Genomic DNA, 17,786 nt, shown 5'->3' on the forward strand with positions numbered 1-17,786 from the left:
GTCTGACAGTCTATCCTATCTATCCCTCTCATAATCCTGGCAGCTGCTAGCACAGAACTCTCTCTGGCATGTAAGGGCCATATTGTTCAATGCAAAGCCTTGTTTGGATTTGGCCATAGTTTGAAGTTCAAAGTGTTGGAGAGATGGGAAACGAGTATTGAATTTACTTTAACATTCACCACAGTTCAAGAAAACTTCTTTTGAAATTCTGTTTTAGATTGTGGACGAAAGGGATTTTTTTGAGCTCATGCCTAATTATGCAAAGAATATTATTATCGGATTTGCCAGAATGAATGGGTGCACAGTGGGAATTGTGGGCAATCAGCCTAAAGTGGCTTCAGGTGAGTGCTCAGTTTATGATGCAGAGAATGCATTGTTTAATGACATTGCCATATTTTTGTTTATCTCCAACCCTCTTGTCGATGAATCCACATACACCTTGCTGTGTAGCAGCAATTTCTGTACTGTTTCCAGTTTGCTGTACTGCACTCTGTTGTACCAATCTCATCGTGATATCGGAGAAACTAAGTGCAGATGAAGTGCAGTCTCCAGTCAGTGCACAAAGATAACCGAGATTTGATTAGCTTGTCATTTCGTTTTTGCATTCCACTCCCACCACTGCCTTTGGCATCTACCACTGTTTAATTTAGTTTAGAGATACAGCGCGGAACAGGCCCTTCAGCCCACCGGGTCCGTGCCGACCATTGATCCCCACACATTATCACTACCCTACACCCACTAGGGACAATTTTTACATTTACCAAGCCAATTAATCTACAAACCTGTATGTCTTTGGAGTGTGGGAGGAAACCGAAGATCTTGTAGAAAACCCACGCAGGTCACGGGGAGAACGTACAAACTCCATACAGATAGCACCCGTAGTCGGGGTCGAACCCAGTCTCCGATGCCGCATTCGCTGTAAGACAACAACTCTACCGCTGCGCCACCGTGACTCTCCTGCTGCGCCACTGCTCCAATGAACATAGACCCAAAATGCTGGAGTAGTTCAGTGGGACAGGCAACATCTCTGGAGAGAAGGAATGGGTGACGTTTCGGGTCGAGACGCTTCTGCAGACTGAAGACTTGAGTCCGAAGAAGGGTCTTGACCCGAAGCATCATTCATTCCTTCTCTCCAGAGATGCTGCCTGTCCTGCTGAGTTACTCCAACATTTTGTGTCTATCTTCGGTGTATACCAGCATCTGCAGTTCATTCCTCCACATTTTGACTGCTCCAATGAAATTCTCTATGCAGCTCATGGAACAGTGCCTATCTTCCATCACTGTGGCTCCCATGGAAAATCTCGTATTCCACTGGGAGAGCATAGATTTTCAGCTCTCAATTTTTCCCCCCCACTTATTGATGCCCTCTGCACTGGGAATTGTCAATTAAATAATTGTTAATTTAAAAAATAGCAGGAATAATGAGTGTTCATTTGCGACTAAGTTGTAATTTATTTTTTTAGGTTGTCTGGACATTAACTCTTCGGTGAAAGGAGCTCGTTTTGTCAGATTCTGTGATGCATTTAACATCCCTATCATTACATTTGTGGATGTGCCTGGATTCTTGCCAGGTAAAAAAAAACTAAAAATAGCTTATCATAAGCCAGTAGAGTTTTGTATTCCATTCTCGTGTTCAACGATGATTCATATTAATCACACTTCCACTGCTACTGCCAAGCTGAGCACTGTGCCACACTATTTAAAGTCTAATTTTTGGATCTGTTTATAACGGTGAGTTAGAACAGCATTTTTGTACTTGCCCCAGGTGGACTCCCGCCTATTTCTCCCCTCCACTCACCCTCACCTCCCTCGCCCCACGTGCAATTTCCTCCCTCTGGCTTTACAATCTGCAACTTGTCAAATCTGTCTCGCACTGGTGTTGACCTATTATCTGTGAATTATCTGTGAATAAAAGGAATGAGTGACATTTCGGGTCGAGACCCTTCTTCAGACTGAGAGTCAGGGGAGAGGGAGACAGAGATAAAGAAGAGGCAGGTGCGAAAATGAGACATCAAAAGAAATGTGGATCAACGAAAGTGTAGAGTAGATCCATTGTTAGGCAGGAGACGGTGACAACAAAGCAAAGAGATAAGATGTAATCTGAGGACAGACAGACTGGTTGGAGAACTGGGAGGGGGAGAGATGGAGTGAGAGGGAAAACAATGCCTACTTGAAGTTAGAGAAGTCAATATTCATACCGCTGGTGTGTAAGCTGTCCAAGGGAAATGTTTCATGGTGTTCATTAATGACTGGATACTGTAGGGTCTTGACTCGAAATATTCTCCAGGGATGCTGCTTGGCCTGCTGAGTCTCTGCAGCTATTTGCATACTTTTGTGTATCAACCAGCATCTGCAGTTCTACTGGATACAATGTACATTTGAATAATCACCCCAACAGTATCAATGAAATGAGGGAATTGGATCAAGTGTACACAGAACAATGTGATACAGGTTACAATAGAAAATGGCCATTTGACTTGCAGATAAATCCGCTTACAAACCGTTCTCGGCAGAAGAACCATTATGTAATGCGGGGAGTGTGTACTCTCCTATAGAGGGCACCATGCCAAAATGGATTTCAAATCACCACCTTCTCTTGAGCAAACCCCATGAAAAATTTGCAAGTGCTGTCTATTCTCCACTGATAACAAAACCTGCAGCATGATGCTTAAATAAAAGGTTCACTTTATTTACGTGTTTTTTCATTTATTGCAATTGTAGTTCCACCGGGTGGCGCCAGCAATGGCTGCCTCGCCAACAGTCTGTCCGTCTCTTCCTTCTTTGTGTTCAAATAGTATGTATTAAATGGATGTTTTTAGTGTTCTTTAGCTTGTTTTATGTGGTGTGGGGGGGGAACGTATCGTATCTCCATCTGCACTGCGGCCTAACATGGAGGAGTTGGTGGCCTTTGCTGGAGACCGACTTCTGAGAGCTCGACTGCGGGGAGCCTATGGGACTTTAACATCGTGGAGCCTCGGAGCTCCAACTGTGGGTGCTTGTGGACTTAAGATCACAAAGCTCATGGTCTCTGGTCAGAGACCGACTTCGGGAACAAGTTGCGGGAGCTTTGACCTCCCCAACGCGGGGGCTTCTTTCGCCCCAACAGATAGTTCGACTGCCCTGACCGCGGGAGAATAAAGAGGAAGAAGTTGGACTCTTTTGCCTTTCATCTCAGTGAGGAATGTGGGGAATCCGCTGTGGTGGATGTTTATGTTAGCTTTTATGTAGTTGTGTATCATATTGCTTTTTTTTCATATGGCTGTATGGTAATTCACATATCACTATCTTAATTGGAGCATGGGACAATGAAAGACCATTGAAACCTTTGTAATTTCCGACAGTATTTTGCTTTTACATGCAGGAACCAATCAGGAATATGGAGGAATAATCAGACATGGTGCAAAGTTGCTTTATGCCTTCGCTGAAGCAACAGTTCCCAAAATTACGGTGATCACTCGAAAGGTAAGATTGCACTGATGAAAGTCTGAAGGAAAAAAATGGTGCTTTGATGGATGAGGAGTGCTGGAGAATCTAATTCCATATAGCCATGTAATCATTTTGGATTGTAAACACCATGTAGACGTAGGGTGTGTTGAGCATTGCTGAGTGCATAAAACACTACAATGTGACTTATCCACTGCATGTAAATATTCCTCCTGGAACTAAAATGTTTTGCTTTAAACTTGTTTAATCAACATGATGTTAAAGCTGGAATTCAGCCAAATCAAATACAACAAAGTGTATTTGTAATGAATGTTGCAATTATGTAACATGGTGTATTCAAAAAGTCTTTGTTCATTGATGCAGTGAAAGTTCTATTCAACATGTACACCTGCCACACACTTGCGTTACCACAGATAGCTTCTATGCATTCCTCAATGTGTGATCTAAATCTTGATGTCAGTCTGGAACATTTGCTTTTGCCCAGTTTACAGATTGGAAAACCTAGTTTTGGACAAATGAAATGATTAGTGTTTGCAGTGATCATGCAGTACTGGTTGGTTTTTGCTTCTGTTTGACTGTAGTTTGTAGCCTGTAGACCAGAGTTTTACATGAAGGAACCATGAATTGTAACCACCACATTGTTTTATGTGCAGTGTACTGTGAAATTGGCATTCTGCCTGCACAAGAAGGATCTGTTGGGTGGGCCTTTGTCCTCACCAAGCAACACTTTGAAGCTGGGTTAAAGCTCCGACGATGAAGTCTTCTGCAGTAAAGTCACTTTGACTGTCGTTTTAGGAAATTGCAAACTCCTTTCTGATGCTCAGAATGTCACTGTTACTGACCCACTTTAGTTGGAACATTGTGTCTGGGGCAGACTTGCATTTAAATTCAAATGTACCATTCCACTGAATGTTCGTTCCTCCAGAAATCTGGATTTCTGATTGAGGATGCTCCACTTAAACTGGGCATATGCATGCCCCTGAAGATTCTGAGGTAGAATAGATGTATTTCTACTTTACAATTTGTATTTAACACGAGTGCCTTTTGACTGGGGGAATGAGAAAAAAAGTAAAGAAATACTATTGATGTAACAAATACTGTATCTTTAACTTTGCTCCACCCATTGCACGAGTTTGGCTTGATTGTAGTTATGTATATAATATCTTATTGGATATCGTGCACTGTACCTCATTAGAAGCAACAATAAAAACCTAGGCCACTGATCGTCATTGCCTACCTATTGCCGTTGGAAATTATTCTAACCCATAAACAATATTCATCAAGATAATGACTTTTTTACTAGTCATTTTAAGCTTAGCATAGATGTAATAAATTAGCACAGCTCTGCTTTTTTTTTTGATGATTCACTTAATTGTCCCAGTTATTTGAAGATAATTTGACTTTTTTCTTTCTTTTTATTTTCAAATTACATTTATGTGCTTTCCTTGATAGGCATATGGTGGTGCTTACGATGTGATGAGCTCCAAACACTTGAGAGGAGACTTGAACTATGCTTGGCCAACAGCTGAGGTTGCAGTTATGGGCGCTAAGGCAAGTGACAGCACTGCATATTGGTGCTTATGGCTATAGATTGATTAATATTCTGGATATACTATTCCAGCCCTTTTAAATGTAAGCATAGTTGTGATAAACAAAAATGTTGTGGAGTTTGAGATCTAATTTTTAAAAGTTGATGCTGTAAATTTTAAATGTTTAGCTGAGACTACCATCTTCATAGATCATGCCAACAGTTAATGGTCAATTTCCTTTTTGAAGGAAATCAAAATTTGACCATTCAATCTTGAACAGATGTTTACAGTTCTGTTGCAATCTAAACTGCTTTAAATTATGCTGAAAATGCAGTGAAAGTGCATCTGCAGACTTCACTGCTTGGATTGCTTGCATTTCCCTCCGTTTATCTTTTGAAATAATATAGTAATGTTGTTACAAGTCCACATTTAATCCAACGTGATACAAAAATAAGCCAATGGAGTAAGCTTGTTTTATTTGCTCCATATCCCAGCATCTGTAATCTCTCATCCAATATGGTTGTCTTTATTTAAATTTTGTAATGCAGTTTAAATTAAAAAAAATAATTGACCTCTGTACCTTCTACTGCACCCACTAAGATAGTGACCTTCAATGCATTTGTTAGGGAATGGTGTAATATATATATTCCTTTATTTGTCCCACACCGGGGAAATTTACAGTGTTACAGCACCAAAGTGGACAGCAAGAGAGCAAGAGATCATTCATTATAAATAAATGATACATAAATTGTCCTCAGTTTTCTGTGTGTTCTTAGCTGTTATTGTTGACTCGTCTGCTGGGAGCAGTGCTGGTTGCACAGTCTCACAGCAGCAGGAAGGAAGGACCCCCTATATCTCTTCTTCACGCACTTGGGGTGAAGGAGTCTGTCACTGAAGGAGCTACTCAGTGCAGTGACAGTGTCCTGCATGGGGTGGGAGTCGTTGTCCAGGCCATCATCCTCCTCTCTCCCACCACCTGCACTGAGTCAAGGGGGAAACCCAGGACAGAGCTGGCCTACCTGACCAGCTTGTTGATTCTCTTCCCTTCCGCCGCTGAGATGCTGCTGCTCCAGCAGACCACTCCATAGAAAATGGCCGATGCCACCACCGTGTTGTAGAAGGTCCTTAGGAGTGCCCCCTGCACTCCAAAGGACCCGAGTCTCCTTAGCAGATAAAGTCTGCTCTGGCCCTTTCTGTATAGTACATCTATGTTTTCAGTCCAGTCCAGTTTATTGTTGAGGTAGACACCCAGGTACTTATTAGAATCCACCCTCTCGATGTAGAATAAGTAGTAGAACAAAGAGTGAATTGAGTAGATATCTTGTATAACTAATTAGCTTAATCTACAGTTGTTATCCCAGAAAGTTAGAAATTATCATATCATCATATCATGTATATACAGCCGGAAACAGGCCTTTTCGGCCCTCCAAGTCCGTGCCGCCCAGCGATCCCCGTACATTAACACTATCCTACACCCACTAGGGACAATTTTCTTTTACATTTTACCCAGCCAATTAACCTACATACCTGTACGTCTTTGGAGTGTGGGAGGAAACCGAAGATCTCGGAGAAAACCCACGCAGGTCACGGGGAGAACGTACAAACTCCTTACAGTGCAGCACCCGTAGTCAGGATCGAACCTGAGTCTCCGGCGCTGCATTCGCTGTAAAGCAGCAACTCTACCGCTGCGCTACCGTGCCGCCCCTGTTGCTCTGCAACTTTCACAGAAATAGTTCTCTGGTACATTGTTTGTGGAAAGTTAATATTTATCTGAAAGGATTTGATGCGCTGAATGTTTGAGTAAGAGGCTGTTTAAAAATAAAAAAAATGGATGGCTCCCACCAAAAGAAGCAAATCTTTGTTTTATAAAATTCCTCTGCCCCCTGAACAACAGCATCATTATTATTGGAAATTAGAGACTTCATCACCATTATCACCATTTTGTATTCTTCTTTCAAAGGGTGCTGTGCAGATTATCTTCAAAGGGAAGGTAAACAAGGAGAAAGCAGAGGCACATTATGTGGAGACCTTTGCAAACCCCTTCCCAGTAGCAATGAGAGGCAAGTACCAGAGAGGATGTTGTGCATTTTCAAACCAAACATTTCTGCTTCCTTTATTTCTTTAGTGCAATTTACCTAAATTGACATGGCCACACAAGAATTGTGCAATTTGTATCCTGTTTGCAGAAACATGAGCGTTTAAAAATAACTTTATTGGTCCCACCTAAAGTGTAGCCCTTGATTCTCAAGGGAGTGAAATCACCATTTAAATTTGAGCTACTAATTGAATACATTAGCAAGCTTGCAGGCAGATTTTATAAATGAAACTTTGAACCAAAGACATTTTGTCGATATTGTTTTTAAAATGGGTCTCCTGGGTGGATTGACTGTAATTGTTTTCTCATTGACTTTTACGTGTATGTTTAAATGAGTCCACCAAGTTACCATTTAAGTACATAAAATTACAATTTTAAAGCTCCCCATGGTCATTGTCTCTGATGCACATATGTTTGGAAAGTGGGGAATAAGCATTTCATAACCGGTGCTCTCATGCCAGAATCAGCAATTGGAAAGTACCTCTAATTTAAAAGATACTTCAGAGCATATAACGAAAATGAATTGTACAGAAATTTCTATTTGCAACAAGATGCATAGACAGCAAGGATAAATACATTTCACGGTGCATCATGATTTGGTGGCCTTAACTCTGTCTACGGAGCAGGACAAATACCTATTCACCCTTCTTCATCGGAGACTATACATTCTGTAGAAGTATGGGTTTTCTCAATAGCTCTTATTTCTCCACAGCATGCCAGTAAATTAAATGTCTACTGTACATTGCCTGGGTTTGAGTAAACAGGGAGGTGAAGAGGTATTGGGCATGAGTTCATAAGAAATACTTAACATTGACAAAGGAAAAAAAAACTGTATATACTGGTGTAAATCAAAGGTAGACACAAAAAGCTGGAGTAACTCAGTGGGTCAGGCAGCATCTCTGGAGAGAAGGAATGGGTGACGTTTCGGGTTGAGACCCTTCTTTAGACTCATCTTTGCACTATTAATGATAATTACTGATTTTTGGAGAGGGAATCAAACATTCCTAAATCTGTGAAAAGGAAAAATGCCAAATGCATCAAAGATGTTTTGTTATACATGAATGAAGTAGATATTATCTTCAAGACTGACGACCTACTTGTGTCCTTGCAGGTTTTGTCGATGATATAATTCAACCAGCAACCACTCGAATGCGCATTTGCCGAGACCTAGAGATGCTGGCAAACAAGAAACAGACCAATCCTTGGAAAAAACATGGCAACATCCCTTTGTGAAACAAACTTTTAGGGTAACATGCAGATAGCACAGAATTTTTTTCATTTCAAGAAGACTGAATTATTTTAATCCAAAGAAATCTTCATTTGGCGCAGCAGGAACTTCTTTTGAGTATAACAAATTAACAAAATAAATTGCTCTTGTTCTATTCTCCTTGTCTTCATTGGTCAAGATATTAAATAAATAGCAACAGTTTTAGATTGTAGTTTAAATCGTGTTATACTGGAGCATATAATTGAGCCTGACACTTAAAGGAAGTGCTGCATGCAGTGGCTACTAAATTTAGTATGTCAAATCATTATCTCTTTCCCCTTGTGGATATGGAAGATTCTCAACGCACTGTGTAAAGACAATTGTTTTCTGTTGTTGTAGTCAATATTTATCCCCAGACACATCTAAAACACAATCTGATTGCAAATTGGCTGCATTGTGTGACATCAGATTAGTGAAAGTACTTTAATCTTGTTCAGTGATTCATTGTGAAGATGAAGGAATCTGTTTCTCATTAATAGCAGATGCACAGCTGGAATAGAGCATCTTACCTTTCTTTACAAATTAGGAAAAATAACATCTCCAGCAAGTTTATACAGATCCTTGAATATATTTAAAACAATTTAAAGGCCCTTTACAAGATCAATGTGCAACACCAAGACTTTTTAGTTTGCAGGAAGTGTGTCCAGCTACAGTTCCTGAGACCACATGTATCGAATGGAGTGGCAGTTGGACTCACGGAGGAGCAGAGAAGACATTGTAGATAGGTGCTTCAGAGAGGTGGTCACAACATAGTGTCTAGAAAGGAACTGGGTCAGGCAGCATCACTGGAGAAAGAGGGAAATATTTAATAAGAACTGGAGGGGCCACACTTTCACACAGAGCGGTGCGGATATGGAACTAGCTGCCAGAGGAAGTATTGCGGCTCGCATTGCTGCTGGCTCTGAACATCAGTGACCCAGGATCAATTCTGACCTTGGGTACTGTCTGTATAGAGTTTGCATGCACTCCCACTCATTGCATGGGTTTCCTCTCACATCTGGTGACATGCAGGTTGGTAGGTTAATTGACCACTGTAAATCGGTCCTAATGTCTAAACATAGCACAAAAAGTAAGGAAATTTGTGTTTGGTAGATTATTTCTTTGTTGTAACAATGCTTCTTGGCAATAAATCTTATACCGTTGGAAAGCCTGTTTATTTCCCTTTTAAATGGTGCCACATTTGTAAGGAACATGCATTTGTGGGATGAGCAGCAGAGCTGAGTATATGGGTTGCGCCCATGAAAAATTTGCCAAATCTTCTCTGCCAATGCCAAACAGCTTATTCTGCTGTTGCTATTGACTCTTGTTTTGAGCTTCTGGTACCCCCAGGTGCAGACAATCAGGTGCCTGATTGGCAGCATCTGTGAGCATGGGCCCTGCTACAGTGGTCAGTAGGTGTCTGCTCCAAGAATCGGCATGCCATGTTTGACTGATCTGGATAGGGCCCGTGCGATAGGGCAACTTCAAGCTGGTGTTCCGCAAAACCAAGTTGCGGCATTATTTGGAGTGAGCCCTAGTACCATCTCCAAAGTGAAGGCCAAGTTCCATATAACGGGGGATGTCAGACAGGCCGTGAAGTGGGCGTCCCAAGAAGACGACACCCGAAGAAGACCGTTTCCTCACCCTGTCAGCACGTAGGAACCGTAGGCTGTCTTCTACAGATTTGCAGTCAAGGTTTGCAGGACGATATGGCCGACGGCTCTCTGCCCAGACAATTCGGAACAGACTGCACGCAGCCGATCTCCGGTCTCATAGGGCTGCCAGGAGGCCTGCCATGACTGCCCTTCACCGTCAGGCCCGTTTGCGCTGGTGTCGGCAACACGTGCACTGGAACCTGAACATGTGGAGGAACGTTATGTTCAGCGATGAGTCCAGATTCTGCCTACGGCAGTTGGATCATAGGGTCAAAGTGTGGAGAAGACGCGGAGAATGCTATGCTGATTGCTCTTTTGGTGGAGGCAGTGTGATGGTGTGGGGCAGCATCTCCCTCACTGGAAAAACGAGGCTTGTCATCATTGGAGGCAATCTCAATGCAGAGAGATATCGAGATGAGATTCTGCAACCAGTGGCAATCCCATATCTCCAGTCTGGGACTGAACTCTATCCTCCAAGATGACAATGCTCGCCCCCACAGAGCAGGGTTTCTCAGAGACTACCTCCAGAATTTGGGAGTGGAGAGAATGGAATGGCCTGCCAGCAGTCCTGACCTCAACCCCATTGAACACTTGTGAGATCAGCTTGGGCGTGCTGTTCGTGCCAGAGTGACCAACACAACCACGTTGGCTGACTTGCGACAAATGCTGGTTGAAGAATGGGATGCCATCCCACAAGTGTGTGACCAGGCTGGTGACCAGCATGAGGAGGAGGTGCCAGGCTGTTGTGGCTGTGTATGGTTCTTCCACACGCTACTGAGGCTTCTGTTTATTAAATGAATAAATTGTTAAATTGCCAATATGTCTTGTTTCTTCAGACTTCAATCATCCAATCCACCAAATAACACCGAACAAGAGTCAATGGCAGAATAAGCTGTTTGGCATTGGCAGAGAAGATTTGGCAGATTTTTCATGGGCGCAACCCACATACTCAGCTCTGCTGCTCATCCCACAAATGCGGCACCATTTAAAAGGGAAATAAACAGGCTTTCCAACGGTATAAGATTTATTGCCAAGAAGCATTGTTACAACAAAGAAATAATCTACCAAACACAAATTTCCTTACTTTTTGTGCTATGTTTAGATGAATGGTAGAATCTGGAGTGTAAATGGGTGTTGATTACTGGCTCAGTGGGCTGGGCTGGAGCCTGATTCTGTGCTGGTTCTTTCTGACTATGAAATGATTTATATTCAGGTTGAGATTTAGACACTGTTTTGTTGATAAACATTCTATATTTAACACCCTGTTCGCAGTTGTGAAAGAGCAAAATTAAAAATTTGGAACAATTTCCCAAATTAGCCAGCTTGGAAAATATGCTTCCAAGTAAAATGTACATTTATTAGAGCACATATCTGGGCATTGAAAGCTGTGGAACATATTTTAGGCCACATTTAAGCCTTGCAATTTATTTAGTTATTAAGATACAGTCTGGAACAGGTCTTTCAGCCCACCGAGTTCACGCCGACCATTGATCACCCGTTCACACTAGTTGGATGTTATCCCACATTTGGCATCCACTCCCTGCAGATTAGGGGCAATTTCTAGAGACCAATGAACCTACAAATACACATCTTTTGGATGTGGGAGTGAACTGGATCGCCCAGAGGGAATCCATGCGATCACGGGAAGAACGTGCAAACTCCGCAGACAGCACCCGAGGTCAAAATCAAACCCGAGTCTCTGGTCCCGTGAGGCAGCAGATCTGCCAGCTGTGCATTGTTAACATTTAAACCCTGAGAATTATATCTCAATGATCAAAAACATTCTAAATGAAGTCTTTCAACCAGACAAAAAAATGAGTTTCTATTTAAGTCTGACAGCTTTGCAAAGGTTGGCTCTCACATTCTGGTAATTTTCCATTTTCCACCTCCATGGTTATCAGTTGCTCACTTTCAATAAATGAAATAATCAACCCCTTCTTTGTGAACATCTTTTTAAAATGTATGATCCGACTTACTTGCAGGTTCACCTTTGGGTCACTCCTTGTTGCATGCTTTTTCTCAACAGAAATCATTTTCTTTTCACACTCAATGTGACTTCCTCCCGGCCATCGTAAGTTCTCCCTACCATGATGAATGAAATATCAGCAGGTTCCATGGATTCAGATCGGTAATGAAGAACACTTAAACAATATAAAATTAAGAGAAAAAACATATATTGAAACAATGCAGCAGCAAATAAACACAGACTCCCACACGTACTTTAATTGCAAAAGCTTATCAGGAATTCCTTATGACATCTGGGACTGAAGATTTTCCAAAGTATCCTGAAGTCTGTGCATCCAGAGGCCATTCTTGATCACAGCCCCAGATGAAGTTCAATGAGCTCGCTTGCAGCATGGACCCATGTAATCAATTAGCCCCCACTTCTACTCTAATCTGAAAAACAATAGCTAACACTTTCTAGTACTGAAAACAGGTCAGTTATTACATCAGGTGCCAAACTAATCTCAAATGCCTGAGAAAGAAAGGTTCACCGTACCTTCTTATTAGGTGTCCTTGCAGATGCATGATTAGAGGCCTCATGATTTACTAGTGAATCCATTAATTTTCCCTGGCACCTGTTTTACTCAATGAGCCTGCTTGCTTGACATATGGAGCTAATCAGACATCTCGATTTTAAGGCAAACTCCTGTTTAACCCTTACTTGACTAGTGCACACAACTGATCACATAAATCCATTCAACTATAAAACAGAAGAGGCACATGAGGAATGCACACCATTCCTCCCCTCACCTTTATTCCTTCCACTGGCTACTGCACTACTTATCTCACACACCTTCTGTCTTTTCACCTCTGGCCTTTGTCCAACCATCTGCCCATCACCCCCCTCCCCCCCCCCCCCCCCACGTATCTATCTATCTTACGCCAGGGTTTGTTCTGCTCATCATCTCTTCCACCCCACCACTACAATCAGTCAGAAAACTGGTGCCGACCCAAAACGTCACCTATCCATGTTCTCCAGAAATGCCGTCTGATCCACTAAGTTACTCCAGCACAATGTGTCTTTGCTTGATCACAGTAGTTTTGAGGGCTAGTACTCTTGGCGAGACCGTGTCGACCCAGCAACTGTTTCGCTGAACACTTGCAGTTGGTTTGCCAAGGCCTACTGGATATCCCTGTTGCTAACCATTGTAACTCCTCTTCCCATTCCCATACCGTCTTTCTATCCTGGGCTTCCGATGTTGCCAGAGTGAGGTTGCGTGCAAACTGGAGGCACAGCACCTCGTATTCTGTTTGGGTAGCTTACAACCCAACAGTATGAACATTGAATTCTACTATTTCAGGTAACTAAACATTCCTTCTTGCTCCACACTCCCCTTTCTTTTCCCTCCTTTCTCCCGTCACCTGGACTCGCACCCATTTCTCCACCTTACATTTCCTCCTCCAGCTTCACAATTCGCAACTCTTCAATCCTTTTGTCTAACACCTTCTGTCTTTTCATCTCTGGCTTTTGTCCAACCATATGCCTATCAATACCCACCCCTCGCCTGTATTCACCTATTAATTGCGAGGTTTTGTCCTGCCCCTCCTCTCTTCCAGCTTTCTCTCTCCCATCCCGCAGGCTGAAGAGCCCCGATCTGAAACATCACCTACTCCAGAGATGCTGCCTGACCCGCTGAGTTACTCCAGCACTTTGTGTCTTTATTTGTAGACCAGCATGTACAGTTCCTTGTTCTGAATTTTAAGGGCTGCTTTAAAAGAGGTGGAAGCATCCAGGATGGAAATTCAAGAAATCTGGGGCAAGGCTGCCAATGATGGAGCAAGTATCGGATGCAGAGGAGTTAGATCAGAAATGTAGATAAATTGGCAGAGGCTACAGGAAAACAGAAAATTACTTTAAAACATGTATACATTTTAAAATTGTGTCCTTAACCTGTTTCAACATTGAGAAATGCATGGACAGGACGAGAAGCTAATATTCATGCACTGTGTCTACCCCATTGCTCTTTCTATTATACTTAAGTTTGACGATTGTATTTATACATAGTATCGCTGATCTGTTTGGATAACATGCCAAACAAATCTTTTCATTGTACTTTGGTGCATGTGACAGTAATAAACCTAAACCTAAGCAATTTATAAAATGGGGATGAGTTTTGAATGATCATTCATTTATGCAGAGCAGAAGCATCAAGAGTGGACAGCAGATCATTGGAATGGTCCATTCAAAATAAATGGATAAGCATTTCAACAGCCTGCAAAGTACTGCAAGGTCAGTCAGGTAAGATGTGCAGGAAGAAACTGCAGACACAAAATGCTGGAGTAACTCAGCGGGTCAGGCAGCATCTCTGGAGAAAAGGAATGGGTGACGTTTCGGGTCAAGACCCTTCTTCAGACTGATGTCAGGGGAGTGGGCGGGACAAAGATAGGATGTAGTCAGAGATAGGAAGACCAGTGGGAGAACTGAGAAGGGGGAGGGGATAGAGAGGGAAAGCAGGGACTATCTGAAGTTGGAGAAGTCAATGTTCATACTGCTGGGGTGTAAACTACCCAAGCGAAATATGAGGTGCTGTTCCTCCAATTTGCGCTGGGCCTCACTCTGACAATGGAAGAGGCCCAGGACAGAAAGGTCAGATTGGGAATGGGAGGGGGAGTTGAAGTGCTGAGCCACCGGGGAGAACAGGTTGGTTAAGACGGACTGAGCGGAGGTGTTCAGCGAAACGATCGTCGAGCCTACAAGTTCCCACAAGGAACTGCAGATGCTAATTTACACCGAAGACAGACATAAAATGCTGGAGTAACTCAGCGGGTCAGGCAGCATCTCTGGAGAAAAGGAATAGGTGACATTTTGGGCCGAGTCTTTCTGGAGAGAAAGGAGAGTGAAACCAAAAAAATATATATTTCGATAGAATTTCTGGCTTAACTTATTCTGGATGTCAATCAAGAACAACTTAAAGATAATTTAAGGGTCAATGAAAACAGTAGTGGGATAATACTGGGTGGTGTCAGTATAGTTATGGAACTTGATGTGTTTCTGGGATGAAGTTCGTATGGCGTAATGTGTATTTAAGTAGGCGGAGGAAATGCTAAGTTAATGATGCATGATTGGAAAGTTAAACCACCTTTAATTATATATTCAGTGTTCTTCATAACCTTGTAATGAGAACTATTTTAAAACTGAAACCCCCTACACTTTCCCCCATTAATGTATATTCAGCAATTTCACAACAAAAATGCTGGATATTCTTGGATAATTCCCTCTATCATTATTAAAGGGTGCTTTATATAGTACGCAGCAGCTAGGGCTTTACTGCTTTTAAAATGTTAAATCAAATTAGCAAGTTAAAGAATCTAGGTTAGGTTCATTACCGTGTGCCGCAGTGGAAAGTTTTGTTTTGCATGCTATCTATATAGATCAGATAAATAATACAAAAATACAAAGTCAAACTAAAGTACAATAGATAGAGCAAAGGGGAAGCTAGTGCCGAATATATTTCTCAACATTGAGCGCATCAGTTCCATAGACAAATGTCCACAATGAGGTAGAAGCAAATCGGACCACACTCTAGCTTATAGAAGGACCATCTATTACCAAAAGCAAAAAAATTAACATAAAGACATTTAAGTTTCAAAGAACTCAAAGTCTGCAAACAAATTCTTTCAAACAGTTTATTAAAGGAAAGGTGAAGCATCAGCTTTAAAATGTACAAAAAGAAATTTTATACTGAAAATGTACAATTTACAGTATTACTAATAAAACCGATCAAGGTAACACTCAAAATATAAAACTTATTAACTTCAAACTCAATTTCAAGCCCAACAAGGAGGTACCCAGACATGAAACCATTGTTTCACATTCTGCTACAATACTGCTGAAGAATTCAGATTTAAATAGATGACTGCACAGCCTAAGTTCCAACCAAGCAGTACCTATCGTCGCGCCACTCAGTCCACAGAACTATTTTGAGATCATTGACAATTTAGACTGAAAACTGTACAAAATTAACCAAAATTGCATATTTTCACAACTGCTTACCAGTACCACCAAAAAGTCAAGACCTTTAAAATCTGTTCATTCAAATTACTGGTTGGTAGATTAATAAATGAAGCGTGATCATTGAATTTAAAATCTACAGTTTTATCTACTTTTTAGATGTGAACAGAAGTTAAAATCGTAATGCATTATTCTGCCCATTTACTGCAGTAGCCTTCCAATATTCCATACAAGATATTTTGATTAGGTTTTGTGTTGTGTAACTTCAATTGTCAATTTCTACATTGGAAATGCCAATTGACCCAAATTATGAAAAAAAAAGTTAAAACTGTGATTGATGAAATTAATTATCTGACATTTTAAATATTATGATTAGACAGTGAAAAATGACATTAAAACATTTTGATTCTGCAGGTAAGTAATCAGAAGCAAGACAGATGGAATATTCTAGCACATTGGGTTAATCCTCCATAAAGTCAATTACTGAATTCTTCTGTATAAAATTAACATTATCTGTAAAAGTACATTTAGACAATTGTGAAAGTCAAAAAATGGGGTATTCCTTATTACTGTTTACAGTAAATCGGGAATCAAGGGCAAAGGGGCGTCAAAATTTAACTAATAAATGTGCTCTTAACCTAATTTTTTTACACTTCTGGGAGTGTACAGCATTGATTTATACAACCTTTCTGTAAATAAAACATACTGTTAACTGTTGTCTAATAACGAACATTTCACAATCAACAGAACTTTAAAGAAGCTTTCCAAAGCCTCTAAACTTCACCTGTTGTGTTCCAAACATTAAAACCAAAAGCAAAATGCACAGGACTATTATGATAAGAGTGCACATCTCAACTTTCTGAAGTCAAACTCAAAGCAGCTAATGAGTAGTTTTCACAGTAAATAAGGCAGCTTTTATTATGAAAAGAAGTAGCTTGCTGTAGACATACACATAAGACCTCAGTAATAAAAAGGAAGGAAATCTCTGGATTATTCTGTTACCTCTGTTTTGCGGCAGCAATACTTCACATATCTAAAAAGCCCCCGCAGAACCTACTACCCATTTATACATGTATTGTATATAGTTCTTGCAATTGATTTCCAGTTACCCATCCCACCCCCTCAATAAAATAAATGCGTACCACAAAGAAACCAAACTCCAGTGTGAGAAAATTGCGTTGCTCCTAAACTAGTTTTTCAGCATTGCTGCCATCTGAAAAATTTATAAGCTTGAATTAAAAAACATAACATAAACTGCTGATCTCAAAAGTTCTTTATATTAAACTGTACAGCAGAAAAAAATTACAAAAACTCATAGGGATCTCTGTACTTTTGGTGTCATCTGCTGTATGTTCCACCCTATCTTTTTAAATATGCCTTCATGATTTCAATACAATTTATTCCTGGTTGATATATATAATAATTTCTTTTAATCCTACTGTCAGCACTCTTCAGCAGTGGCACAGTCTGTGAATTAGATCAATTTTGGGGGGATGGGGGGGGTAATTCCTTGAAGAAGTTGCCACATTTTTCAGTCCATAAGAATAATGTCTCAGAAACAGACAATTAGTGCTTCCTTCTTCATGCTTCCCCATTTATCATAATCAAATCTTCATCAAGTTTATCCTTTGATAAAAAATAAATCAGATCTTGAATATGTAAAATTTAGTTTAAAAGTTGCCGTCACAGTATTTAGATCGCGGATTCTCTCTAGATGATGGAGTTCTTAAAAATATAAAACTTCCAGCAGTCTTTCAGAACATAGGCATTCCAAAGCCCTAAGGGAAAAGAAAAACAAACTTCAGACTTGGCAGTCGAGATAACTCAAAGTATGAAAATTTCTGAAATATTCAAATAAAAA

General features: G+C 40.9%; 2 protein-coding genes across 6 annotated transcripts in view; one reads left to right on the forward strand and one right to left on the reverse strand.

Annotated features, from left to right (window-relative positions):
* The window catches only part of pccb (propionyl-CoA carboxylase subunit beta), a 39,398-nt gene extending 30,012 nt beyond the window's left edge, over positions 1 to 9,386 (forward strand). For 3 of the 5 annotated variants that reach the window (XM_078410775.1, XM_078410777.1, XM_078410776.1), the window contains exons 10-15: positions 218 to 341; positions 1,464 to 1,571; positions 3,362 to 3,462; positions 4,897 to 4,995; positions 6,934 to 7,033; positions 8,180 to 9,385. In XM_078410775.1, coding sequence (XP_078266901.1) covers positions 218 to 341; positions 1,464 to 1,571; positions 3,362 to 3,462; positions 4,897 to 4,995; positions 6,934 to 7,033; positions 8,180 to 8,301 — 654 coding nt within the window. In that variant the 3' untranslated portion in view covers positions 8,302 to 9,385. Of the gene's footprint in view, positions 1 to 217; positions 342 to 1,463; positions 1,572 to 3,361; positions 3,463 to 4,896; positions 4,996 to 6,933; positions 7,034 to 8,179 lie in introns of all 5 variants that reach the window. The other 2 variants (XM_078410774.1, XM_078410773.1) reach the window with 2 other exon arrangements.
* A 6,241-nt stretch (positions 9,387 to 15,627) lies between these two features.
* The window catches only part of stag1a (STAG1 cohesin complex component a), a 174,691-nt gene continuing 172,532 nt past the window's right edge, over positions 15,628 to 17,786 (reverse strand). Inside the window, exon 34 of the mRNA XM_078410778.1 lies at positions 15,628 to 17,703. Coding sequence (XP_078266904.1) covers positions 17,680 to 17,703 — 24 coding nt within the window. The 3' untranslated portion in view covers positions 15,628 to 17,679. The remainder of the gene's footprint in view (positions 17,704 to 17,786) is intronic.

This window comes from Rhinoraja longicauda, chromosome 13 (assembly GCF_053455715.1).
Source record: "Rhinoraja longicauda isolate Sanriku21f chromosome 13, sRhiLon1.1, whole genome shotgun sequence".
Lineage (NCBI taxonomy): Eukaryota > Metazoa > Chordata > Chondrichthyes > Rajiformes > Arhynchobatidae > Rhinoraja > Rhinoraja longicauda.